This window comes from Eumetopias jubatus, unplaced genomic scaffold, assembly GCF_037043125.1.
Source record: "Eumetopias jubatus isolate StellerSeaLion01/CBP00866 unplaced genomic scaffold, mEumJub1_p1.0 scaffold_10, whole genome shotgun sequence".
NCBI lineage: Eukaryota > Metazoa > Chordata > Mammalia > Carnivora > Otariidae > Eumetopias > Eumetopias jubatus.
This window is the reverse complement of record NW_028274816.1, coordinates 85,743,758-85,770,721: the sequence shown is the minus strand read 5'-3', so window position 1 is coordinate 85,770,721 and position 26,964 is coordinate 85,743,758. Positions and strand designations below refer to the sequence as shown.

The window sequence follows — 26,964 nt, the reverse complement described above, 5'->3', positions numbered from 1 at the left end:
ACAGTGAAGGGACGAGGTCTGTGCCTTCCCCCCTGCCGTCTCTGCCAGGAAAGCCAGCCCCTCACTGCCCCTGGGGTCCAAGGATTTGACCCGGCCCTCTCAAGGAACCCCCTGAGGCTTTCCATGGGACCCCCAAACCTGGTTTCCGGTCCAACCAAATGCCCCACAAGTTTTCCACCGTCCCTTTGGGCCAAGGCCTTGCCCTTGAGCTCACGGCTGACCCCCCACCAACAAAAAAAAAGTCCCAGCTTTCACTCTGCCAGGTCAAAACGTGATACTTTTAGAGAATATCATTTAATACATTCGAGACATCATCCATATAAAGTTAGCGTTACTTTTAAAAATTAGAACCATAATATAAACCAGTAAAAAATGGGCCTGACTGAGCCTTGGGCAACCCCCTGGGAGCAGGTCCTTGAGGTGGCCCAGCCCCCACTCCCACTTGGGCAGGAGTGAGGCAGAGTGGGGTAGGGCCAGCCTTCTCAGAGCCAGTCCCACAAGGCAGAACACTGACTCGGAGGGAGGACCAGGACAGACAGAGAGGGGAGAGGCTGTCTGCGACCACCAAGTGGAGGCTCTCAGCTTCCCAGCCTCGCTGTGTCTCCATGCTCCTTCTCTGCCCCAGGCCACGGCAAAGCCTTTCCCGCACAGCTGGTCCAGGAGCATTAAGGGCAGGCTCACCAGGCGACTGCTGAGTAAGGGGCACGGGCTCATAGGGCAGGGAGGGGAGGCCTCAGTGAGGCAGGGGCGGGAACCTGGTGGGAACCCTGGCCACGTCCCAGTAAGGGCACGGCCACAGTAATGGGGTGTGTGTGTGTGGTGGGGGGCGGGGGGGCCAGGCCCCAGCTGGGGCTGAGTGGGGAGATCGGCAAAGCCGAGGACCTTGGGAAGGAGAGAAGCCCACCCCTCGGCAGGGGTCCTGCTGGCAGGGGAGCGGCAGGAAGGCAGGGTCCGAGTCCCCATGCTGTGGAGAAGCACATGCTCGGAGGGCCCCCCAGACTGAGGAAGCGGGGGGGGCCTCACTCCCCCAAGGACCTCGCCTTTGTGACTGTCACCGCGGGGTCAGTGTGGCTGGTTGGAGGGAGGGCCGGGGCCCCCGGCGGCGGGTCTCTGGAGCGCGGGCTGGGGCGCTCTGCAGACAGGCAGCCCGTCCCAGGCCCACCTGGCAGGGGTCAGTGCAGCACCTGGTCCAGCTCGTACTTCTCGCAGAAGCGGCTGGTGAAGGGGAAGCAGGTGAGGTACTCGATCCAGGGCCAGTTGATGGGGTAGACGTAGAGCCAGATGACCAGAGAGGCGAAGAGGCCGGCGAAGACCAGCAGCGACACCAGGATGAGGGCCCGCTTGCGGTACTTGTCGCTGGTGCCGAAGGTGATGTAGGGTAGGAAGGCGAAGGCCAGCAGCAGGCCGCTGAGGAAGCCGAAGATGTGGGCGATGTTGTCGATCCAGGGCAGGAGGCCGCAGATGAACAGGAAGAGCACGATGGCTGACAGATTCAGGAAGGCCTTCCAGGGCCGCTCCAGCAGCTGCCAGCTCTGGAAGAGCTCCACGAAGAGGCAGGCGAGGAGGCCAAACTGCGAACCCGCCGGGCCCACCTGGGGTGGGGAGGGGAGCGGTGTCAGCCCGGGGTGCCACGTGCGAAGCTGGGGTGCAGCCGGGTCCTCCTACGGGCAGGCTCTCCCAGGGGTGGGGACCCGGCAGCTGAGGCTCCCGGACCAAAGTGGGGCTTTTTGCACCTACCCTTTCTGCAAACACTGAGGACCAACTACGGGCCCAGTGTTTAGTCCGTGCAGTAAGCAGGACAGACAGGCCTACGCCAGGCAGCATACGGCAGGATGGACGGACACCGAACAAGCCAAGGGCATGGGGTCGAATCAATGGAAAAACTGTCACTGTTTCTGTGGGTCATGAATATCTGCACACTGGAGATCTCATGCAGCTCAACCCACAGCTATGTGACTTGCGGGTAGGCAGGCAAGGGTCATGGTCACGAAGAGAAATGAAGCAGAGAAGGGGAACAAAGTGAGGGACAGGGTCTGGAAAAGTCTTTCTGGAGATGATGCCTGAGCCTGACGCAGAGGCATCGCTGTTCCCTTGCTCCCAGGGATTAGGGGATCAGCCAATAAGCCCACAGCTTAGCTGTCCGTCCGGTGTCGTGCCTGGCCCCGGGCGGGGCCGTGTGTCCCTCTGGCGGCTCCGGGGGGGGGGGGGGGAGGGGGGAGGGGCGGGAAGCAGCAGAACTGGCCCTCCCTGCCCCATCCCCCAAGTCCCTACCTCTGCCCGATACGGGAGGAAGATGGTGCTGGCGAGGTTGCCGGTGATGCCACTGAGGATGAAGATGATGGAGATGCGGTGCCAGCCAGCCAGCTTCTCCAGGTCCCGCAGGATGGTCATCTGGAAGACCACGGACGCGAGGCAGTGCACCACGCTGGGGAGGGGGCACAGCAGGCATCAGCCGTCCCGCGTCTGCCCCCGGCTGCCAGCCAGGAGTGCTCCTCCACCACGGGCCTGGGGGCGGGGGGGGGGGCAGGCAGCACCGGGGCGTGGGGGAGGGGGCGGGCAGCGAGGGGCCTTTTACCCTGCGTGGAGAAACAGAGACAGCCAGAGCCTGTAGAACTGATCTGGGACCTCGGGGTTGAGGAAGGGCAGCAGCCCACACACCTTGTCCAAGCAGTGCACCTGAGGGCAAGCACGGGGCAGTCAGGGCCTGCGACCCAGCTGGCCCCGATGTGGGGCGGGGGTGGGTGCAGAGCCAGACACCTGCTGCAGGAGGGGAGGCATGAGGCCGGCTCCAGCACGCTGCCGTGCCCACCTGCTCACCCTCAGGGCCCCCGCAGGCCCTGCCTCACCTGGGAGCAGAGTGTTGCCTCTTCATGGAAATAGCCATGCATGAATTCACAGTACTCCCGGGTAGTGATCTCACAGCTGGGGGGACAGGGAGGCAAGGGGGTACGTCACAGCCCCGAGTACCCCTGCCCACTGGCAGGAGGGGCGCCCCTCTGTGGGGACCCGAGCTCTGGGGCAGGCTCCCTTTCATCCTGCTCACACCACGGGCGACTCCAGAGTGGGGGAGGGAGGACACTAGCCCGTGTGGCGGGTGGCAACAGAGGAGCTGGCTTACCTGCCCTTGGTGCCGATGCAGCAGGGGCGGCCCTTGATCTGGCAATCCATGTGTAGGAAGCCGGTGCGGTTATTCTTGGCCTGCTCAGTGCAGATCTGGGGGGGGGGGGGGGGCGGGGAAGGACATGACACGCCCACATTGGGTTGGGCCCCTGCAGTGGCAGGCACTCTCACCGTCTCCCTGCCCTTCCTGGACCATTCTCCACCCCGGACACTCACTGGCCACTTGGTGATGTCATCAGGCCAGATGTGGGCACCACTTGAGGCTGGCTCCTCACAGGTTCTGGAGGCAGAGGTTAGAAGGGGCAAAATGAGGAGCTGGGCCCGCCCCCCAGCCTGCCACACCCACCCGCTAACATCCCCAGGGGCAAGCAGACAGGATACTCAATCCCATCTTCTCACAGCCCAGCTGGGCCACCCTGAGACTGTACCTGGGGTCTTGGTGGCACACCGCCCCTGATGTCCGCCTCTGACCCAGATCAGACTTGTCCATGGGGGGCCCCGTATCATCCTGCCACTTGACAAAAGTGGCCAAAGTCTCCTGGAGGATAGAGGAGCGTTGGTTGCGACTAGGGTGATGCCATCCCCATTAGAGTTGGCAAGGGGCCCTCTGGACGGCGGCTCTTCCCCTGGTCTCCAGGGCTCAGGCTCATCTCCCAGACCTCCACCCCTGGCTGACGTTCCCAAGACCTGGGAACGTCACTTCCCTCACTTCTGTGGGGCTGGGGAGGTTGGCACTCTCCCTGTATGGGGCCAGGAAGGAAGGAGGGGATGCGGTCACTGTCCCTGAGGGTCCCTCCCCTATGCTGGGGCAAGTGAAGATGGTGCACAGGACCAGAGCGGGGCTGGCAGGGGCTAGAGGGCCTGGCCCCACCGAGCAGTCCTTCCGCTGGGTCTGGATGCAGCCCGAGTGGTCGTTTTGGACACAGCAGCCCGAGTCCCGCTCTAGGTCTCGCTCCCGAAGCACCAGCTGCTCGATCTGCTGGTCCTTCCGGATACAGGGGGAGAACTTGGCTCCCAGGTGGATCAAATCAATCTGCGGGAGGGGAAAGAAGGAGCCTGGGTCCAGAGCTGGCCACTCTGTTGAGTTTCCCCTGAAGGTCCCCTGATAAGAGGGGCTCCTGGGCCAGCTGACCCCCTGCCCAGCTGGGGGCGACAGGGCCCCAGCGTTCCCTGCTGAGATGCTGTCCCCGCCCCCTGGGCCCCTCACCGAGCTGGGGCCGATCCAGAAGTTCTCTTGCTGGATGTACTTCACGCTCTCATACACACCTTTGTTCCTCAGCACCTGGTGCAGGGGCAGAGGGTAGGGGGTTCAGGGGTTTCCCCATCCCAGGGTACGGCCCCAGAGTGGGGCTGAGAGGTAAAGCTACGGTGAGCCCAGAGCACCCTCCTGCATGGGCCAGGTTGTGGCCAAGGGAGGGACTCCGTGGCCGACGATGCTGATGCCTCTCAGGAGAGGCTGGGGCCCCCAGAGGGGAGCACCCCTTCCTTAGCCTGACTCACCAGCTGCGTGGTGATGTGCTGGGCAAAGCCCACGGGTGCAATGCCATACGTGCAAATCACCAGCAGCGTGATGATGATGTGGACGAAGGTCAGCCAGTAGGTGAAGTAGGGCCTGGGGACAGAAGCACTGGGTCAGCAGAGCTGAACCCACATCCCAACCCTCACCTGCCGAGCCCAGCCCCCAGCAGCTCTCACTTGCTCTCTCCCCTCCCCTTCTGTTGCCCTCCAACTCATCCTTCACCACAGTGACTTTGAAAATGCACCCTCACATATCTCTCTCCCAGCTTCAACCCTTAGACAGCTTCCTGGTCCCCTTGCAATAAAGTCTAATGTCACCCCCTCCTGGGGGCCTTAATGCGCCCACCCACCTTCTCTTCTTACAGCTCCTAGAACAAACCATGATCCCTGCAGCCCCAGGGCCTTCGCACAAGGCACTTCCTTTGCCAGAGATGCTCTTCACATCTCTCTCTGCCCGGCTAACTCCTGCTCAGCCTGGCTGCAGCCCTCCCCGCAGCCGTCCACTCACTCTGTCCTCCTGGGACACTTGCTACGCTTGTTATTCGTGTTTTGATTTTGGGTTTGATGTCGATCGGGTCGCCGCCCAGGGCACACTGTGAGAACTGCCGCTCCCCAATCCTCTGGTTTCCCCTCCACGGTCCCCTCACTCACAGAGCTTCTAACTGTCCCTCTGGCCCGCCCTGCCCTCCCTGTCCCTCCTGTTGGAGCTGTCCCAGGGCCCGTGTGCTGGTGCTCAGTGAATGCTTGTTGACCGCTGTTGGGAGCTGGGCTAAGGGCACAGGCCAAGAGAGCCGGGAGGGTCAAGAGGCAGCAAGCGCCGAGGACCCTTCCCAGGCGACACGCGTGCTCGTGCGGCTGTGTCCCATGGGGCCACCCTGAGGACTTGTCCCCGCCCTCCTCTCCCATACGAGCTGCTCGCTAAACGCCTGCTGAATAAAGGGGGTGCTGCCGGAGAGGGTCCCGGGGGCTCTGGTTCTCGGCCCCTCCCCCCGCCGCCTGCAGCCGAGGGGCTCCCGGCGCGGGAGGCTCACCGGTGGCTGTCGAAGCTCTCCAGCTGGCGCTGCACCGTGCTGCTGATGCTGCGGCGGTAGCTGCGGTTCAGCCAGGTGCCCACCACGCCCAGGCCGTAGTGCCGCTTCTGCCGGTCGAAGGCGAAGTGCTTCACCTTGGAGGCGATGCGCTTGCCGCGCCGGGCCGCCGTGACCGGGGCGCGGCCGTACTCCTTCCTGGTGGGCGATGGCTCTCAGCCCGCTGCCCACCCCCCCCCCCACCTCCCCCACGCATCCCAGGACGGGGCTCTCGGGAGGGACTTGGCAGCCCGGTGAGCCCTCCCCCGCTGTGCCGCCTCCCCGCACCCGGAGGAAGGATGCCCAGAACTCACAGAGGGGTCTGCGTCCCATCGGGGGAGACCGGGGAGGCCGAGCGTGGGATCCCCCGGAAGTAGCTGGCCGAGAGTGGGGGAGACTCAAACACGTCATCGGGCATGGAGCTCATTTCTTCCTGGGGTGGGGTGGAGTGGGGGACACAGAAAAAGACAGTGTGAGGAGTCACTGTCCATACTGCTCCCAGCACCTCTCAGTTCAAGGACAGAACAAAGCTAGACAGGCTCTCTGGGAGGGAAATGGAAGGCACGTGCCTGTCAGCCCTGACGGTGGCTTTCCCGGCTGGCACCCGGCCCTGCCAGGTCCCCAACAGGAAGACAGGCGCCCAGGAGTTCCACGAGGTGGCACGTCCCATCCCACCCTCTGGATCCCTCAGGGGCTCCTGGCAGAGCATGATTGGGCCGGGTCTCCTCTCCTAACTCCCAGGCCACCCCGTAGCCACCCCGAACCCTGAGGCCCACACCCCATGCTTGCCTTACTAAAAAACGAGGAGTCAAATGTGTCTGCTCCGTCCACCACGTCCTCCTCCAGGAAGCTGGGGTAGGCGAAGCTACGTTTGACCACGCGGCACCGCTGTCCCGTGGCATCCAGCACCGAGCGCCCCTGGAGAGGGCAGGGCAGGGCTCGGGCATCAGGCCCAGTTCAGGTGCCTCCACCCCCCCGCCCCCTCCAAAGGAACCGTCAAGCCCCTCCTCCCGGGGCAGCACCTTGGGAGATAGGACCCTGCCCAGAGCACGGAGTGTCTGCAGAAAAAGGCCCGAAAGCTTCCGTAGCCCCGAACCCATGGCTCTCTCCAAGATTTTCGGTTATCCTCACCTGCTGCCCTCCGGCTGGGACAGCTAGCTCCCCACCACTTGTTCTGCACTCTTACTCCCCAAACTCGGGCCATTTCCCCCAGCTGCAGCTTCCTGGCACAGCAGAGCAGGCCCTTGTCTGCCTCTTTCACCCCAATCTGCGGCTACTCCTCCTATAAGCACCCCTCACTAAAACCACATCAAACCATGTGCTCTTCCCCTGATGTGCCACGCCCCCTCTACCTCCAGGCCTTTGCATAGGCCCTTCCCTCTGCTGAGAATACTGTTCCTTGCCTTCCTTTCCTGGGGGAGCTTTTCCTTATTTTTCTGGGCTCAGCCCAAGTGCCTGTCCTGACATCAGTCCCTCTCCTACGCGGGCCCCAGCACTCATCACACTGAGCAGTGACATCGGCCTGCTCAGGGCTGGGAGCCCATCCAGAACAGTGACACTGATTCGTTTCACTCTGCAGTCCCCGGGCCCAACACAACACAGGGGCTGAGTGAACTTGGGTGAAGGGTGGTGCCTGCACGTGTCCTACTTTCCCAGCTCGTGTCAGTGCAGAAACCGGCGTCCCAAACTATGGAGAACTGGGGCTGGAAAGACGTGGGCCGGGCTCCTGAGCTGCAGGGCCCCTCTCTCTGCCAGGTAACCCGGTGCATCCACCGCCCTTGGCACAGAAGGACATACCTGGGTGAGCTCTCGAGGGATGCTCTGCAGCGAGGGAGGGAGGGACAGTGGGGGCTGGGCAGAGGCGGGGAGGCATCTTTACCTTGAGGAGGGCGGCGGCAGCCTGAAAGCTCATGTGGGCCACAGACATCCTCTTGCGGCGGGGCAGGTGGGAATAGCCGGAGCGGACACTGGTGAAGGAGGTGAGGGACAGAACCCCTGGGGTCAGGGGTGGGTGTGGGGCATGGGGCCTGTCCACCTCATCCGGGTGGCGGAACGCCCGTCCGCGGGCCAGGGGATCCACAATCTGGAGGGAGGGAGGGAGGGAGCGAGTGAGCAGAGCCGACCAGGCCCAGGGCTAAGTCACCTGCCGCTCCCCGCCCCTGCCCCGGGGGAGCCCACCTTGGGCATCTTGCAGGGTTTCGGAGACTCGGTACCCTGGAAGGATGGCGCCTCCTGGCTGGGGAGCTCCAGGTCGCGCTGGCATGAGGCCTTGAGCCGGCCGTAGCGCACGCTGCAGTGGTGCAAAGTCCTGCGCTGCCAGTGCTGTCGCTTCACCTCCCAGTCGCCGCTGACCCCGAACCACTGGGCCGTGCCCCTGCGGAGTGCACACAGAGCGGTGGCCGCGCGCCCACGACCATGGCGGCGGGGCGGCGGGGCAGGGACCGTGCTCGTGCGGGGATGACAGGGGGTGTGTGCAGGCGAGGGGACGCGGGAGGTGATGGGGGAGGTGTGTGCAGGGGAGGGGACGGGAGGTTACAGTGCACGTGTGCACCCAGCACAAGGGGCAGACCAGCTCCCCCTTTTGCCCCCGGGTCGGCACCCAGTGACCAGACAAGAGGGGTGGAACAGTCTGGGGCCGAAGCTGGGCTGGCCAGTGCCTCCCCTGCAGCCCCCGCTCCTTGACCTTGAACCCCCCAGCCTCCACACTGTGACTTTCTACAAGGCACACATCCCCCTTGGGCCTCAAATTCCACCCCAACCCCCCTCCCCACCCCCCCCACCCCCGCCCCGGAACGCGCACGTTCCAGCCCTGCAGGGAGTGCTGCTCACGAACGCCTGCCTACTCCTAGGAAAGGGACACAGGGCCAAGGCCCAGCGAAGGTCCCCGGGGCTGCTGGGGGGGGGGGGGGCGGGGGTGGGAAAGGTGCTCACTTGCGAATGCTCTGGGACAGGGAGGCCTGGCGGCGGAAGCCAAGGCGCTTCTCTGAGCTGCCCTCCTGCCACCGTCCCCGTGGCTCCTGGAGGCTGACGCTCTTCACATAGGCTGGGTTCCTGGGCCTCTGCGGGAGGCAGGGCAGGAGGACAGGCTGGGACTTGGTGGAGCCCAGATCCCGGGCTCACTCTTCCTTGGCTCCCTGCGCCAGAACCCTGAGAACACACCTCACCCCTAGTGTACACGCCTGAGCTGCTTTCCTTCCAACTGTAAAGTCACCATCCTTCACGCGCTTCAATGAACCCTACACAGTGATTTCCCAGCTCCCTACACAGTGCTCCCCACCCCCCCTCTGTACGCAAAACAGCCCCCGGGGTGAGTGGGTGGCACCAACACAGCACCCCTTTTATGCCCCAGGACACTCTCAATGAGCTCTTTATGGAGCGCTGGACCAGCCTGTCTTCATTACCATTCTCCACGGGGGCCAGGCTGCTGATGCCCAGCACGTGGGGTCTCTTCCCCCAAGTCTGACAGCCCTTCGGGGGGCCCTGGGCAGGAAATGGAAACAGCCGGTCCTAGTGGAACCGGGGAGCCTTTCTCGAGGACTGTGCTTCTGGTCTCCCCGTCCACCGACCACTGCGAGACGCGGCTCCTGCGCTCCGGGCCCACTCCCTGTGACGTCTGGGGCCAGGGAGGAGGGGGTGCAGGCCCAAGTGAGGGGTGACACAGGCAGTGGGGGCCTCCCCCGCCTAAACGGTGTTGTGTGCACAGCTGTCGCTCCCCAGTGAGCCTCCAGGCTGCCCCCTTACCTGGGGCAGCATGCTGGTCTGCTCGCCAGGGGCTGGGGTCTCGGGTGGCGGGATGGTGATGGACAGGTTGGGCGGCTTCCGGCTCTGCAGGCGGCTGCTGGACACAGAGGAGACGCTCTCGCCATTCTTGTCAGAGGAGGCCATGGTGGGCCAGGGGCAGGGCGGCTGGAATGGAAACAGAGAGAGGGGGCACGAGTGTGTCGACAGGTGGCAAAGACAGGAAGGGACCTGGGGGCCCTGGTGCCAGGGCGGGCGGCCTGGGCTGAGAACAACCTGCGGAAAGTCGGTCAAGCCTAACGCTGGGGTCCAAACCACGCGGCAGAGACCGAATCTGAACTGGGTGGGGTAAGGCAAGTAGGTCTATTTCTGTCCTTTGTTTGCAATCCAGGCCCACAGGGGCCTGGGGAATCCCCACCTTTCCACCTCCTTCCATTGGTGGTCTCTCAGATTCAGGCAAGGACCACACCAAGAGGAGCCCGAGGGCAAAGGACAGAGCTGCAGTGACCTTGGCTGCCTTGTCAGCCTGGTCAAGGTAGGGTCAGAGGGCAGCTTCTTTGACCTTGGGGCAGGGCTTGGGGGAGGACAGGCGGCTCCAGGGTAGCCCGGTGCCCTAGCCGCAGACAAGAGGCCCACAGTTGTGCAGGCAGCGGGTGGTTCTCCGAGTAGCTGTCCCTGGGTTTCTAGCGGGGAAGTGGTTGGTGGCTCAGCCTCATTACCAGACAGATGGGAAAGCCACCATGCTGGCTCCTGTCCCCTGGGCTGCCTGGTTCCTTTTTCAAAGGTAACTGAAACTGCCACCTGTTTGCTACTTTTTTCTTTTCATGGAGGAAAAATGGTAATCCCAATGATAAAAGTGGCATATGCTCATTGTAAAAACAAAACACAAAAAAGACTCCAATGACTATAAAGCAGAGAGTGACCTCAAAGTCTGCCTGTCACCCCGTCTTCCAGGAAAGAGCCCCTTTGCACCTGGAAAAGGATACACGTACTTAAACTTTTACAGGCTCACGCCATACCTTTTCACCCGTAGGGTGCACATCAGTGCACACAGACAGATCCACCTTACCTTTTTTTTATTTTAAGTAGGCTCCACATCCAGCGTGGAGCCCAACGTGGGGCCTGAACTCATAACCCTGAGATCAAGACCTGAGCCAAGATCAAGAGTCAGATGCCCAACCAACTGAGCCGCCCAGGCACCCGTACCTTATCTTTCTTGATGACTGCAAAGATTTCCTTGAGTGGAATGCACCAAGATTTAATTAATGCCAGACTGATGGCTGTTTAGGTTGTTTTCAGGGACTCCTGTCCAGTGTTAACTGACACCCTTGCCTAGACCGTGTGCATGTCCCAGCGCTACCCCAAGACAAACTTCTAGAAGTTGAACTGCTGGGTTGAAGAGTAAGTACATCTTGAATTTCAGTGGATCCTGTGAAATGGCCCTGCTAAGAGGAGGTGGCAATTTACCCTCCCTCCCTGCCCCCGCCCAAATCTGGGGCTTGTCCACACTTGCTCGCCCCCTCCCCCGACTCCCACTTCCCCTCTGATTCCACCAGAATCAACACTCTGCCTGTTCTATTCTCCTCCCTTCCTCACTCACTCACTCTGCTCTTTTTCTGGCTAAAATCCTCTCCCTACTTCCCAAAGCTGCTGGAGCGAGTTCAGCTTCTCTTCCCCTAGCGTAAGCCCAGGGACTCCACATCTGTCTGCTGACACAGTGCTGACCCCGGGTGTGCGTAGACCCGTGGCAAGTCACACGGGAGCCCTCCAGGTAAGGGCGAGCGGGGCCAACGTGTGATGGAAGGGTGACACGGCGGGCACATGTGGCCCGAGGCCATCCGTCCCCTCCACCCCGGCCCCCCAGAGCCACCTCTCTCACCTGAGGGATCACAGCGGTCTCCCAGCCACTCCACCTGCTGCCCCTCGAGCCCCCACCCTCGTGACCATCTGTCACGCAGCAAAGACATCACCTTTTAAAAGCACCAACCGCTTTTCCGCCATCTTGGAGTCTGCGGAGGCCTGCTGGGCACAGGACTCCTGTAACGCCAAGTAATGTCCGGAAGGCTGTGGCCCAAGGCCATTTTTGCTGGCTATAAGCGGGGTCTCCGGAGCCAGAGGGAGCACACAGCTCTTCTTAAAATCGAAGGTGTTTATGCTCGAGATGAAACGGAATTCTATCTAGGCAAGAGATGTGCTTATGTGTACAAAGCAAAGAACAACACGGTGACTCCTGGTGGCAAACCAAACAAAACCAGAGTAATCTGGGGAAAAGTAACTCGTGCTCATGGAAACAGTGGCACGGTTCGTGCCAAATTCCGAAGCAACCTTCCTGCTAAAGCCATTGGCCACAGAATCCGTGTGATGCTGTACCCCTCAAGGATTTAAATTTAATGAAAAGTAAATAAAGGTGTAGATTTGTTCTCTTGTCAAAAAAAAAAAAAAAGCACCAATCGCACCACGTCACTCTCTGCTCAACACTGTCCCAGGATTTCCCGTTCTCACTTAATGTCCACGCTTCTCACTGGGGCCTCTGGGCCCTGAGTGGATTTGTGTCCTCCTTGCCCCTGACTCGGACACTCTAGGCCGCTCACTGTCTAGTACCTGCTAAGCTCTGCCAGGAGGTGCTGAGGGGTCATGGTCAAAAGCACACTGCAGCTGGGTGGTCTGGCCTTGACCTGTACTTGACCACAAGTCACCCACATCCTCACCTTGTAACGGGGGAAAGACCTCCCCCAAGAGAGGTGCCCTGAGCATTAAATGAGAGCATGCATGATACACAGTCGGGCAGTGTGTGCACACAGAAACTTGTTCTAGAATGTTCACAGTAGCATGTTCATAAGAGCCAAAAGGTGGCAACAACCCAAAGGCCCATCGACAGACCAACGGAGAAACAAATTGTGTTCCATCCACATGATGGGATTATGAGGCAGTCACAAACAGGAGTGAAACGCTGACGTGGGGTCCAGCGTGGCTGAACCTTACGGATGTTATGCAAAGCGAAAGAAGCCAGACACAAAAGACCACATGTTCTAGGAGTCTATTCCTACAGAAGTCTGCGACAGGCAGGGGGTTGGGGGGACAGCAGCTAAAGGGTGGGTCTCATTCTGAAGTGATGGAAACGTTCTGAAGCTGCCCATGGTGCTGGTGGCACAGACCTGCGCATATACCAAAAACCACTGAATTGTACGCTTTAAATGGATGTAGTTTATGTGGATTAAATGTGAATTATAGCTCCATGAAGCTGTTAAAAAAGTCTCAGGCAGGTGCTCCATAAACATTAGGCCTCTGCCTGTGTTCGTCTCTCCATCCCCATATCAGATCATCACACAGTGGAGCAGGTAGCTCCTTCCTATCATTCTGGTTCCAGCTTGGGTGCCACCTCCTCCAAGGAGCCCTCCCTGACTGCCCAAAACAGCTTCCCCGCTCCTGCTACAAGTCTCTCCATTGCTTCACCCTGGTCATTATCCTCTCTCTGCCTTATTCACTGCTGCATCTCCACCTCCAGCGGAGTACTGGCCCACAGGTATAGTATCGGTACATACTGGATGGAAAACAAACAAGCAAGCAAAGCGGCTTGTGCCTTGGGTCCAGCCTGCTTGGCTACCCAGCGTCCTACCTTCAGAGTGTGGACTGAGCTCACTGCTTCCTGGGTCTCGTTGCAGAGGTCTTCAGAGCATGTTCTATTCCTTCCCTCACTCTATGCAGATGCTCTGGGGTCGGTCAAGCTTCAGCTCCGTGAAGAGGTGGACAGATGCCAAAATAGAGGCTTCTAGGCCAAACAGGGCCTCTCCCCTGGTGCGCACAGCCTACAGAGAAGGAAGGGCAGGCTCAAGCAGGCGTGTTCAGAACAATGCCCCTTTCAATCTTCCTGACCTCAGTCTCTGCATCTACAAAATGGGGATAATTCCACCGGCTTCATGGGTGAAGGATTAAGAGATCTGTTCTCCCCATCCGGAGTAAGGACCCCTTGTGACAGGCTGGGCACTCAGACTGCCAGGCAGCCAGGGGCTCTAGCTTCAGAGCATTTACCTAAAAAACCACCTGCAGACCCCCACTCTGGGCCGGGAACCCCAAATCAGGACGGTCTCTACTTTTTTTTTTCTGTGTTAACATAACTTCATGAGAAACATTTAACTTAAAAACAAAGTGTTGGCTGTCTTCTGATTAAGATTTCCTTTTGAATAGAGTAAGGCAGATATTTAAGGCAGCGTTCAAATGATTTAGAAGTGTTTCTTTGTTGTTGTGTTAGCTCTTTAAATAACTTATTGAGGTCAAATCCACACAACATAAAGGTAAGCATTTAAGAGTGAATAACTGTGGCATTCCTCGTTAGGAAGTCCTGCACAGAGGAACCCTGCAGCAGACCCTCCTCGAGCAGAACCCCGAAGGCTGCTGGGGGCAGGGCAGGTCACATCTTCAGGTGCACCAGGCCTGGCCCTTCACGTGCATTAACCTACTTTGTCCTCAAAACACCTTTCAGAGTAGATATCTACCATTGCTCCCATTTTGTGGATGGGAATGGAGGGAGGGGTTAAGGAACTTGTTCACGCTCACGCTCACACAGCTCGGAAGGGGAGCAGATGGATCTCATCAGGAAACAGGAGCCACCCCTTCCCCCACCCCACCAAAGCTAGGGGGCACACTGGGGGCTGGACAGCCCCCTATCAGGGTGACAGAGTAGAGTCCAGTCTGGAGGGAAACTTAGTTTTACTCAAGAGCACTTTGCAAACTCTGTTCCTCAGAGGCCTGGGGTTACCCAGAGGGGCCTGGGGGGCTGCTGGGGGGCAAACCGGAGGCTGGGGGTAGGTCTGTGCCCTCCCTCTGATTTCACAGGGGCGGCAAAGTCTTCCAGCCACAGGAGAGGAACTCCGGCTGTGGAGGGGACACCCAAGGGGGGATCTGAGGCAGAGCTGGGGGCCCAGGACGCTTTCTGCTTCAGGGTTTGCCCAACAGACTCAGGCATCCTTCCTTCTATCCCAAAGTGCTGGGAGTCCTGACCTCGCACCTCAGGGCAAACCGGCAGTAGGTGACAAGGCCCCTCAGAGATCACAGGCAGATGGGCCTGCCTCTACTCTGGGGGCAGCTCCAAGACAACAGCCTCCCCTGGGGCCCCTGGATGGAAAGTTCTCCAGTTTGGTCTCCTTTGGGATCAGGGTGCAGTGAGAGGGCACCAGGCAGGTGCTGTCCTGCACCCAGAAGGGAAGGAGGCAGGCGGTGGAGGGAGGCTGGGAGGGTAAAGCTGCCGAGTCCGAGCTTGGGTGAGGTCACCAAGCACGTAGGCTCCTTCTGGAACTCCAAGCTGATCACACTTTCCCACAGGAAGCACTCAGTGCCCTTCAGAACCTGACTCCACCCCCAGCAGACACACATGCCCTGCAGGTCCCCTGGCCCCACTTCCTCATTGGAGGCCTTGCACCTGGCACACCAGCCTCCACCTCATCTGCCTGGGCAACGGCAGGTAAAATGTCACCTCCTCCAGGAAGTCTGCCCTGTCACCACCAGACAGAATCAACCACTTTCTCACCTGCCTCCTCTAGCATACTGCAGACACCTGCCTGTGTGTAGGGGTCCCCTACCCAAGCAGCACCGAGTCTGGAACAGTTAGCTCCCACTAATTGCTAACAAGATGGGAGGCGAGGGGGGCGCATATGCATGGTTGCAGACTGTCAGTCCACATGGACCCTGGACTAAAACTATCCCCCCCAATCCTACACTCAGCTCAGGAAGGGAGTGGCCCACTCTGGAAGGCTCCACAAAGTGCCCTCTGCCCTGCTGTGGCCCAAGGACGGCAGATGCAGTCCCAGGACGAGCCCCCACTGGACCTCCTGTTCCCCTCTCCCCACAGCACAGCCCGGGCCCCCTGGCCTGCCCTTCTATCCCAAAGCCATAGCACCCTGGCTGGGCCCCCCAGCCCAGAGCCCCCCACTGTGTTGCTGCCATCTGTGCCAACGTCCTGACACTGGGGAGATGGGGCCGGCCCCAGGGCACTTCTGGGGGCCACAGGGAGAAGTGGCTGGGCCCTGGAGAGCAGAGGCAGGGCTGGGGGCACACCTTCTTGGGGAGGAGCACGGTATCCAAGAGAGCTATTTTCACCATCTTCGTGGGCAATGCTGAGTCCTGGCCTGTAGCTAGCTTTACCCCCTGGCCTCAGTCTCCTTCTCTGTTAAGCAAGGGAGTGGGACAAGGTGATGGCCCAGCTCTGACACCCACGAGGCCCACAGTTTAGCACAAAACACCACTTTCCCACAGCCCCTCTCCACCAAGGAGGGGAGAGCCTGCTCTTGAGATTGCCCCCAACTTGTGCAGAAATGGTGGGCAGGTGTACCAGAAGCCCAGTTCCTTCCTTGGGGTGGTGGGGGCAGAGGGTAGGGTTGGCAGTATGGGGGGCCACTGAACCCAAGTCTAGGGCATGGAGGAACCCAGACGGAAAAAAGCACTGGAGCTTTGGGAGCACCCCGCCCAGCACATATCTCTCATGCCCCAGAAATGCTTGCTCATTGCAGAGGAAATTGTGACATCCTGGGACAAGGCTTCCTCCTGGCCCACAGTCACATACACTGCTCTAAGACCCCACGGCTGCTGCAGCACCCAGCCTGTGGGCTGGGGAAGGGTGAGGGGCTTGTGTGGAAGGTCTGAGAGGCTGCCGCACCCAGCAAGGCCAATGCCACCTGCCCACGACCTCAGTGGGGACTTACACCCCAGCCCAGAGAAGCTGGGCCTGGGCAAAGGAAGGGGACTTAGGGTGAGGTCCATCATGGGGTGTGGGTGGGGCAGAGTCAAAGAAAAAGCGAAGTGCAGCGTTCAAATCATCCTACGGGTTGACATTTCTGTACCCCCACCTCCAGTGGTGTAACCTGGCTAACAGCAGCCTGGATCAGGCACATATGACACAAAGGCAGACTCAGAAGCGCTCAGTGATGCCACCAGAGAATCTGGTTTCCCCACAAAGGGTGGGGCCGGGCACTGCCAGCTAAGCCCTATCCCGACAGACACAGCCACGGTAAGCAAGGCCTCGGCCAGAGAGGTCCCCCGACAGAGCTTTACCTGGGCGTGCCCAGGCAGGGTGGTGGGGGAGCACGCCTCCCCTCAAGCCTGCATGGGCCAGCTGTCCCCTCCCCACCTGCCCCAGGGGTCTGGCTCCAGTCCCTTCTCTCCCTCCCCACCTGCCGGCCACCAGTGCACACCAGCAGGCTTCTGAAGGCTTCCCTGGTCTTGCTAGTGGCAATGGGGTCTCTGCAATCCCCAGGCTCTGAGGACCCTCATGAACCAGGGCAGGGAGTGAGCAGCAGGTGCAGCTCCAGACGGAAACAGGAGGCTACTGACATTAGGGCCAGAACTGGGAACAAAGGGAAGGAAGGGACCCTTGGACAAGGGGTAACAACCCTCCCCTCCAGCAGAGGAAAGAGGCAGACCACTCCAACCACTAGATTCCATCGGGAAATTAACAGGACCTCCCGGGGATGGGGGTGGAGCGCACAGGTCCCCTGGACCGAGGAAATAAACTGCCCCCTGGCCCGGGCTTGGAGCTGTGGGTGAGTGGGCAGTGCGGAGGGAAGGAAGACGGCCCAGGGCTGCTGGGAACCTGTCTGCCCCCTGATGAATCACAGGATGACGGGGTGACAGCCAGGCGCAAGGAAGTGGCCTCTCTCCCCTGCTTCCCTGCCACAGAAACTGAAACTGGCTGGTCCCTCCCCACAGCCTTCTGGGAACTGGGGCGTTTTTAGAAAGCTGCAGAGAGGAAGCTGGCCCTCGCCCACTGTGCAAACCCCAGCAAAGCCCCGAGTTCTGCTGACCTCGGGGAAGTTGCTCCAGCTTCCCTCGAGACCCGGAAGGGGCAGCTTATGTAAAGGCTGTCATCTAACCTGGTCTCCTGACAGGCGACAGGCATCCCAATGGCCCGTGACTCACCCCAACACCTCCCTGCTCTGCCAAAAGCGGGGCCGGAGCAAAGGGCAGGGAAGTGCGCAGCAGACACCGAGGGTCTGGGGACAGGACTTAGGAAGAGAAAATGCAGAGACAGAAAGGGAAGGGGACCCAGTGTCCCCCTCGGAGGCTACGAACTCTAACTCGCTTGCTGGTCAGGGTCAGAGAAGCCAACGGGTCGCCCCGTTCCTCTCCTTCCCTCCCAGCGAGCACCCACTTCCCCAGAGACGCAAGTCCACGGACGCAGCGGCCCTGCCGTGCTGGGAGGCTGCACTTCGGCCCAGCCAGCCCCCGCGGAGGGGAAAACTGAAAGCACCTGGGGGTTTGCGCCTCTCCCGCAGGGAGAGCCCCTATTTCTCCACCCCCGACACCTTAAAAGGCTTTGCTCAAACTCAGTTCAGAAGATAAAGGATGGGGAGAGGGAAGCAGGTTCAGGGGCTTGATGACCCACTGGCTTTTCCCCACCAGACCCCAGGTTCTGGACTCCCTGTGACCCAGTTATGGTGGCTTGGGTGGCACGCCGACCACAGACACGGGAAGTGGGTGCTGGGCTCCAGGCCCAGGGTAGGAGCATGTGGAATGGGGGGGTGCCAAGTTCTTGGAGTGGTGCAGACCCCAACACCACTTTGTCCCACCCATCAGGCTTTCTTGGGACCACACGCCAGTGGGGCAGGCAGAGACGTGAATGCCCCATCCTCTGAGGGGGCCCTGGGTCCAGGAAGCTGGCTGAGCTGGGATGCAGGGGCAGGCAGCACTAAATGCCACCAGATGTCCCCAGCTGGGCACAGTGCTGGATCCTGCCCTCCCAGGTGCCCTCCCCGAGGGCTCTCTGGAACTTTCTGGACTCCAGAAGCTGCCCATAGAAGCACACAAGGGGATAGCGGCTGAGCAGGGATGCAGGTACCCTCCCACACCCCAGGAAAGCAGCAGCTCCCAGAGCCTGGGGGCCAACTGCAGCTTGGGGACGAGAGAGGGAACGGAGCACAGGGGCTGGTCCCAGGTGGCCCTGCCCAACAGCCCAGCCTCCTCTGGGAAGGAGACATGTTCTGTCCCAGTTCTGCTGCCCCTGAGCATGGCTGTGAAGGGGAGGAGTCAGGGGCGGCACTGGGGGTCCAGAAGGCCCTGGTCCTTTCTGGGTCTGATACCAGGGCACAGGAGGGCTCCTGGAGAGGGAGAATGCGCCACTGGACACCATGTTGACCTGAGCTTGACGCCAGGGGCTTTGTTCCAAACATGCAAGACGATTTGCCTCTCAAGATCTTGAGGTACTGGGAATTGTTTGTTGTTGTTTTTCCCAAGTTTACTTATTTATTTATTTTGGTAATCTCTGCACCCAACGTGGGACTGAAACTCACAACCCTGAGATTAAGAGCCGCATGCTCTTCCAACCGAGCCAGCCCCTGGGAACTGGGTTTTTTCACTGGTCCTTGGCGCTGGCAGAGGCCTGGCACGTGCTCGGTGGTTAGGGGTTGGGGAGCAGGGGAGGCCCACTTCACTCCTGCTGGAAGCTCCCTGACACTGAGGGGTGACAGGCTGTTTCCAGACATGACCACACTCAGTACACAGAGCAGGGCTCTGTCTTGGGCTTGCTAGGGTGGGGTCCCCCTAATTCCCACCCGGCTCTTGTGGCCTGGCTCTAGACAGTGAAAACACTGTCCAGCTGAGGGAAACAGGTCTTGGGCCCAACCCTAAATGCTGTGAACTCTTAGGCAAGCCACTTAACATCTCTGACCCTAGTCTGTTTATGCTAAAGGATGCTAAGTAGCCCCCCAGGAGTCGAAAATCTGGGTGGCTTTGTCACCATCAGCTGGGGCTCACCCTGGGTGCACACGCAGCTGAGGGACAAAGCCTTACCATAGCTTATGGAGAGGCCAGGGTCACTCAGCCAGGAGTCAGGCCCTGCGCTGCCCTGGGTCCCTCATCTTGATCCACTCAGGCTGGGGCTCTGGGTGCCCCTCACTTCTGGAGGCCCAGGCTGGCCCCACAGCTGGGAGGGATCATGCCAGGCAAACAATTTTCAGCTTGTAAACAGTCATTAAGGAGCTAATAAACCTGACTTCCCAGAACCCTGCCCCGGAGCTTGCTGCTTCCCCAGAAGAGGCTGGCCCCAGCGCCAATGAGGACTGGGCTTCAGGGCACTTGGACATGGGCCCACCCAGGCCATTAAGACTGGGGGGTGTAGGGCTTTGTAAATCCCTACTCACTGAAGCCCCCTGCCTCATTTAGGGCAGCACAGAGTCTCTCGCTGAGGAGTGAGGAGGGCTGCGAGGACTCAAACCCTGGCTTGGCCACTTACCTGCTGGGAGACTTTGGGCAAGTTACCACTGTGGAGCCTCGGTTTCCTCTGCTGTGAAATGGGGTGATGTACCCCCAAACCTGCCGATCCAGCAAAGATGACATGAGATTATGAACGTACAGGGCCTGGCGCATAATCAACGGCCACTAATTGGTGGCTTCTTTTATTCCTGGTTGACCACTCACTGCTCACTTAGCCTATCTGAGCCAAGAGCCCCAGAGATAACAGATCTCTATTTGACAGGTGGGGAAATTGAGGCTCAGACACGTCAAAAGTCACCTGTCCCAGGTCCCATCGTTGGGGAGGGTACCCTCCGCCACCCCGTAACTCTGTGAGGCAAAGTGGCCAATATATGGCCCTGGGGTGGTGACCAAGGTGCTGGGGGAGAGTTTAGGTGTGGGCCTCTGAGACTCGTGAGCTCCTCCCAGTCCCCTAGGCAGAAATGACATCACCTGGCGCTTAGGTAGTCCTTCTCAGCTTATCAAAGGGCTTTCTCAAACAGTCTCTCACGCTGTCTGTCCATATCTATCACCAGTGGCTGACAAGGTGAGAGCAAGGGCTCAGGCCCTATTTCAATGCCAAGTCCTGCTCCTGCCCCGTCCCGCAGTGGGTCCCCCACCTCCTGTTCCAGGCCTTCTGCAGGCCACCCTGCAGGCCCGACCTGGCGAGGGCCAGCTGGAGAGGGAAGAGAGGCTTCTTGCTGGATCAAGGGCAGGACCACCTGAGGATGCCCAAGGCTCTGAAAGGCTTACCCTGTTCCCGGCCCTGCGAGCCCGGCCAGAGGGAGCAGAGCTGAGGGTCACCGCCTCCATGACCCCCTCACCCCCGCATCATGACACACATGCAGGCAGACAGGGAGAAGCCCTGGCGGGGAGGAGCCAGCACGTCCTGGCCTGAGACTCCACTCCCATGTCCGAGCCCACCCTCAGTCCCCTCGGCATCCGCGGAGCAGGGCTCCCCACCCCAGACCAGGCCACTTCTGCAGGGTAATTCTAGCACTGCTATTCTTCGACATGCTCTTAGCTAGCCCTCCCAACAGCCCACGAGGCAAGGCCCCTGTCATCGTCACGAGCCTGTGCCAAGGGCACACAGACACGCTCCTAACACCAGGCATGACGCCATTATCCCGATGGCTCCTACCTCAGACTCCGGGCCCAAGACTTCCCATGCATCACCCCTGGAATCCTCACAGCAACCGGTCCTGGTGGCCTACTGCTACCCCACAGTACAGCTGAGGAGACTGAAGCACAGACCACAAGCGACCCTCATCCTACCGACCACTACCTCATGGGCCACCATGGCTGCCAGCTTCTGGGCCTCGCTCCTTGGCTCCCCACGCTGGGCATCACCCTCCTACCGTCCTCCTACCCTCCTGGCCAGCGTCCCTGCCTGGCACTGCCCACTTAGCTGCCACCACTCTCCTGGCACCCCACCCCCACAACATGCCTCTGGCAGCTTTTGAACTGCAAACAAATGACTTGTGTCTGGGTCCCTGGATAAGTTTACACAATGACGGAATGTGAACACTTCCCCGAAGATGAGAGGATGAATTTTTCTTTACACTCAGATCTCACTCCCAAAGAGAAGCAACAGTAACTTTATGGGCTGTCGGGGAAAAGCCCCTGTTTTCCCCCGGTGATGGGGCAGGTGGGGCAACTCCTCCTGGCCTCTATCCCGAGAGCTGGCCTGGCCTGGGCACCTCCCCAACCTAGCCACCATGCGCCGAGGTTAGCCTGCACACTCCCAGCGGGCGCTGATGACCCCACCGGTCCTTCCCCAGCCTGGCTCAGCTGGATGGGAAACCGGGAGCAAATGTGTGAGCTCACTCTGGAAATCCCCACGGGGTGGCCAGGACAACACTGAAGACCGGAGACTGCTCCAAAGTGGGTGGTTCAGACCCGAAGGGACGTGTGGAGTTGGGGGAGGAAGCCCAGAGCGTTCATCTCCCCAGATGCTGCACCACGGGGCAGGCAGGACGCTGGGGCCACCCCAATATTGCCACCACTCATTCTGAACCAAATAGAAGTGCCAGGTGGCTCATTCAAGTCACCTGTTTTTTGTTTCAGGATTTTCTTTTTTAAGTCTTATTTAAGTAATCTGTATACCCAATATGGGGCTCAAACTTATGACCCCAAGATCGAGTCACATGCCCTCCTGAGCCAGCCAGGCACCCTCGTTCAAGTCACCTGGACACGAACAGGTACGTGCACGCACAGACACACCCCCTTGACTTCTTCCTGTCCTTATCTGCTCTCTCATCTAGCATGGTTGACAGGAACCCCGTGAAGAGTCTGGCCACCAGTAAAAACACCACCACTGAGGAAGAGCCAGACCCAGACCCCAGGGGCCTCCATGATGTATTTGTGGTGTGACTAATCCCTCCTGCGAGAAGAACAGAAGTCCCCTCCTGGGCAGAGAGAGAGAGAGAGAGAGTGTGTGTGTGTGTCACACCATGTACAGCTGTAGCTCGCACATGAGCGAGCCAGATAGGAGTCAGCTGGTGGCTTAGCAGCAGGAAGGCACGAGGTTTTGGGGTCGGGCCTGGGAATGACAGCCCAGGTTCAGTATCAGGCTCTGCTGCTTTGTGCCATGAGAGACACACTGAAGACGGGCCCCAGTTTTCTGTTCAACAAAAAGACGGGAGTGTCACTCCAGCTCTTTAAAGTTAAAAGCAAACAAAAACAAAACCAGAAAAACCAACCAGAAACTACCACCTGCTCTCCTTCTGTCCTGCTATCGTTCCCAGGCCAGGAGGCCGGGGTCCAGAAGTGAACAGGATGGGAGCAACGGACACTGTCAGAAAACAGGAAGGAAGGGCAGCGGGTGGCCTGGGCTCCTGGGGACGGACAGCTGCTTCACTCCATCCCACCCCTCTAGAACAGCCCCCTCACCTCCATCCCCCGAGAGCTGGGCCAATGTTCCTGAGCCCAACTCAAACCGGAGTCGTCCCTACTGGGGTCCCCCTGGCCTGGCGCTTGGCTAACACCAGGAGCATGGGGTGCCTCGCACTGCCAGCAGCAGGGCCCACCCTGGGCCCTCTTGTCTAACCCAGGTTCCCACAGCCACAGAGGACCTTTCTTCTTTTTTTTTTTTTTTTGCGGGAGGGAAGCGGATTAGGGGAGCCACAGGGAATTAAAAACCTGTTAGTCCTTGGATGTTATTTTCCTGGTGTACATAACTGGAAGAGTTAGGTGTCAGTTTAGAAGGGAAAATTCCAGGAGGTCACATGGCACCAGGCGTCCATGCCTGTTTCAGCAATCCAGCTTTGGGAAAATCTATGAGAACAGAACTCCCCCCTTCCTCCCCCGCCCAGGGGGATATTTGAGCTCCAGGGCTGCCCTGGCTCACCCTGCATGGGAGGCTGCCTTAAGGGTGAGGGACTCCAGGACTGAGCTGTGAGAGGGCCCTGTTCCCAGCCCCTGGGACTCAGCTCCTCCCCCCACAGCACCCAGACCTGCTTTCTGCAGAGACTGTGGTTTGAGCAGGGAAGAGGCAGGTTTATGACACCAGAAGAAGGCTGTCGCTGGGGGAATAACTGTCCTCACACCTCTTATCTCACTTAAGCCTATTTTGTTCCTCCCCTAACTCCTGGGGAAACTGAGGCAAGCAGGGGGCAGTCAATGAGAAGTAACCTGATGGAGCAGGTGCGGCCCCAGGGTCTTTGAACCTCAGCACAGCGCCCACATTTTGAGCCGGGTAATTCTTTGTGGTGGGAAGCCGTCCTGTGCGCTGTAAGATGTTTTAGCAGCATCCCTGGCCTGGACCCACTGGATGCCAATAACTAACTACAGCACTCCCCTCCTTCTCCTGAGTTGTGACAACCAAAATGTCTCCACTGTCAAATATCTCCTGGCACCAAAAATCAGTGCCCTGCTTGAGAACCTCCTACTGCTCTAAAACAAGCTTCACTCTCCACTCTTCCCTCTGCCCTACCTAACGAGTGAACAGGAACACAGACGCTGGGCTCAGCCTTTTTAACAGCCAGTGTCACCAACACGGGGTCCTAAATCTAGCCACTTGGGAGCCAGCAGCCAGTGCACATGTGGGGTCTTTGGCAAGCCTTCCCCCGCTCAGACACACCCTCTCAGGAGCTCCAACCCTTCGGCTCTCTCCACTTAGACTCACCGGGTTAGGCAGGGGCTGAGACCTCGGCTTCCCCTCTGCCCTGGGATGGGAGGGTGCGTCTAGCAGGCATAACCCTTTCTAACCCTAACCTAACCCAAGGCCCTGCAGGAACATCAGAGGGGGCCAACCTTCCCAAGCCCCTCACAGTCCAGAAGCCAGGACTTCTGGGTCCAATCTCTGAGCTTCGATCTAGCCTTGCTGTGACTCCACTCCCTCGCACCTGTTTCCACCTGGCGAGGCTGAAAGCACAAACTTCGCTTCGGAGCTGAAAGGGGAGGGAAGGGTCTGAGTTCCAGGCGCTTCTGGGAGGAAGGCGGGACTGCGCGGTCCTGGCCCCTGCCAGTCCCCTCTCTTCCTCCCGGGGCCTTAAACTTCTGCCCAATCGTCGTGCCCTTCCCACATCTGGTGGCCCGTGGCCAAGGGGTCTTGTCCCAGCCGAGCCCCAGGGACCGGCAGACCCGGTCCAGCCCCGACCCCTGGCCTCCGGCGCGCCCCACGTGGGGCCCGAGCGCTCCAGCAGGGCGGGCACCCTCGCGGGCCGCGCACCGCCGCCCCGGGCGAGGCTCGGGCCCGACCCCGCGGACCCCTACGGCGCCTGCGGCCCGGCCGCCGCGTGCCGGGCTCCGCCCTTTGCCCCGCGCTCACCTCCCTGCGGCCCCACGTCCCCTGGACGCAGCTCCGAGCGGCGCGGGCCAGCGGCTGGGCGGTGGCTCCTGGGGGCGGGGCCCCGGCGCTCCGCCTCTTCCCTACCTGCGCGCGGGCCGTGGGGGCGGGGCGGGGCCGGCCGGGCGGGCCCGGGGGCGGGCCCGGGGCGGGGCCGGGGGGCGAGGGGCGGGGCCAGGGCTCAGGTCGGTGCGGGAAGCCGCGGCCCACCCCGCGGCGCCCTGGACTTGCGCGGGTTGCTGGGTGCTCCGCCCCCTGGGGAGGGGGGAGTGCCGGTCTGGGCAGAACCCTCTTTTCCGCCTGAGCTGGTCTCTTCCGGGCGCCGTCCTCTCCTTCCCGGAGAAAGCGCATGATCTAGGTCTGCACTGCCGTCACGTCACCCCCCCCACCCCCCGAGAAAAGTCACTCCGACGACGACCACCTCCCATCCGCTCCCGCCAGCTCCCTCATTCTAAGGCCAAGTGGGCCTGTTCCTCGAGCCTTTAGCTCTTTACCTTTTCGTTGTAAAGCATTTGGAGCATCTCAGTTACTCCAAATCCCATTGCAGCTCCCGCCTCGGGGAAGCCTCTGATCTCGGCCCTCCTCATTCTCCTGGGGGCGGAGGCGCCCTCCTAAGCCGGGTCTTGCTCAATTTCCCCCGCCCCCATCCGCCCGCCGCCAGGGCCAGGAGTGCTGGTCCCTGGGAGAAGCCCGCGCTGGGTGCCTGCGCGGGTGGCCGGGGTCTCTGGAGGAGTCACAGCAATCTCCTTTAGGGCCACCCAATGAAAACTCACGTTGTCTCTGGCCCGGCGACACACAACCTTCCTGATGGGGCCGAACCTTGGCTCACACGGCCGCCTGCAGCAGGGGAGGAAAGCGCTCAGGATCTGGAGATTCGGCGGGCCCAGCCTCGAGGACAGGGTGGCCTCGGTCCAGGCCCTAGCCCTTCTGACCCTGTTCTTAATTTGCAAAGTCGCAAAGCCTTCCTGGCCTTCTCACGTGGTTGGCAGTGGGGATGCAGCGAACAGAACCTGTGAAAGGCTGCATCACCAAGTGTTAACTAGTGGGGTTATTATCACAAGGGTGGGGGCCGACAGCCAGAGGACCTAAGTTCAGATCCTGACCCTGCCTCTGGCTATCTGTGTGGCCTTGGACAAATCCTGCAACCTCCCTGAGCCTCGGCTTCCTCCTCTGTAAATGGGGGTCATGATAGGCCCTGCCTCTGGTAAGAAGAGCCACGGGGGGGGGGGGGGGAGGGGCACCTGGCATGTGCTACGGTTGCTGTCAATACTACGATACTACTGTTCCTGTTGTCACACTAGGACCCCATTTCTCATCAGTTCTGAGCCAATTTCTGCGCCCTCTCAGCCCAGAGGAGCTGGCCTCTGGTTCCTGAACTCCCTAGCTCAGCGGCTCCCCCGGGGGTTGCTCTCCCTCGCCCCCTCGGCACCCATACTTGTGGGGTCCCACCTGCAACAGCCCTGTGGGCGGGGCCAAAATTGGTGAGCCTCCCCCCCCTCCTAAAGGCATTGACAGGACCCGCCCGATTCCCTCCAGGGTGGGGTGTGGGCTGGGTGGGTGCCGGGTGTGGTGCTGCCCGCGAGCCCCTGCGAGCCCTGGGCTGCTCTGTCCTTCTGCCCTCCTGGCCCCTTGGCCCGAGTCTGTCTCCCCAGGTGGACCCTTCTTCCTCCTTAGCAGGGAGAGGACTTGGCCTAGCCTCTTCCTTAGGCCTAGACAAAACTGTGGTCAGGGGAGCTGGGAGGAACTCCAAGGTCTGCAGGCCCCTTTCTCAGCCCTGAAGGCGCTTATCTTGCCCTACCAGCTTTGCCGGGAGGAGCAGAGTTTGAAGGGAGGCTCTGCTGGGGGGGGGAGGGGGTCTGGACGTGTGGGACCAGAATCGGGCAGTCCTGTTGGTCTCAGGGGACAGCCAAGACCCTGGTCCCTTACAGAGCTCCTAAGTGGGATGGGGGAGGGGGGAGGTTAAGAAGTGAAAAGAGGAGGAGGGGCTCCTGACCGCTGGGGATTATCCAGAGGAAGGCATCCCTCCTCGTCCCCATCCCCCAGGCCTTGGGGGTGGGGAAAGGGCCAAGGCTGGAGGGTTGCTCCCCAGTAGCAAATGCAAGGGCGGATTACTGTGCACGCACCACATGCCTGGGGGCTGTGGGCCCAGAGGGGAACAAGACCAGGGCCTGTGGGCAAAGAGCTGGGGCTCGGTAGCACTGAGGTGGAAATACACAGGGGCTGTAAGAGGAAGGATGAGGGCAGCCTGATCGAAGGGCTGTACTGTGTTATCTCAACTCTTGGGACAACTCAGAAATAGTACCACTGTGATCCTCTCCATTTTAGGGATGAGAAGACTGAGGCAGAGGGAGATGCAGTGGAGAAGCTGGGGTTTGAGGCAAGTCACAATCTGACTTTAGACTCTAGCAAACGCTCCAGATACCTGAGCCATGGGGTCAGCCCAGGAACGCCAGGAAAACCATAGGAGCCCCCAGGAGGAGAGGGACTCATGGTGCTGATAACCGTCAGGGATTT

At 60.2% G+C, this 26,964-nt stretch overlaps 1 protein-coding gene, 1 long non-coding RNA gene and 1 pseudogene across 9 annotated transcripts; 2 read left to right on the top strand and 1 right to left on the bottom strand.

Annotated features, from left to right (window-relative positions):
* Positions 1–275: 275 nt before the first annotated feature.
* Positions 276–25,378, bottom strand: RHBDF2 (rhomboid 5 homolog 2). 8 transcript variants are annotated; one of them, XM_028112383.2, is made up of 20 exons: positions 24,433–24,511; positions 19,663–19,742; positions 13,060–13,249; positions 9,447–9,611; positions 8,637–8,764; positions 7,884–8,079; positions 7,585–7,788; positions 6,495–6,623; positions 6,020–6,138; positions 5,670–5,864; positions 4,621–4,732; positions 4,328–4,402; positions 3,992–4,153; positions 3,549–3,658; positions 3,337–3,400; positions 3,119–3,213; positions 2,847–2,922; positions 2,576–2,676; positions 2,272–2,425; positions 276–1,592 (listed from the first exon to the last, which is right to left on the bottom strand). In XM_028112383.2, the coding sequence occupies exons 4-20, from the start codon at positions 9,588–9,590 to the stop codon at positions 1,173–1,175; spliced, it is 2,484 nt and encodes an 827-aa protein (XP_027968184.1). In that variant the 5' UTR covers positions 9,591–9,611; positions 13,060–13,249; positions 19,663–19,742; positions 24,433–24,511; the 3' UTR covers positions 276–1,172. The 8 variants fall into 8 exon arrangements, with proteins under 8 accessions (XP_027968184.1, XP_027968185.1, XP_027968189.1 ...); XM_028112384.2 differs by lacking the exon at positions 24,433–24,511 and adding an exon at positions 24,008–24,211; XM_028112391.2 differs by lacking the exon at positions 276–1,592 and adding an exon at positions 1,810–1,956.
* On the top strand, positions 11,494–11,863 carry LOC114216081 (large ribosomal subunit protein eL33 pseudogene; annotated as a pseudogene).
* On the top strand, positions 16,246–22,817 carry LOC114216082 (uncharacterized). Its single transcript, XR_003610701.2, has 2 exons — positions 16,246–16,443; positions 19,593–22,817. It is a non-coding gene; the product is annotated as an uncharacterized LOC114216082 (long non-coding RNA).
* Positions 25,379–26,964: the final 1,586 nt, after the last annotated feature.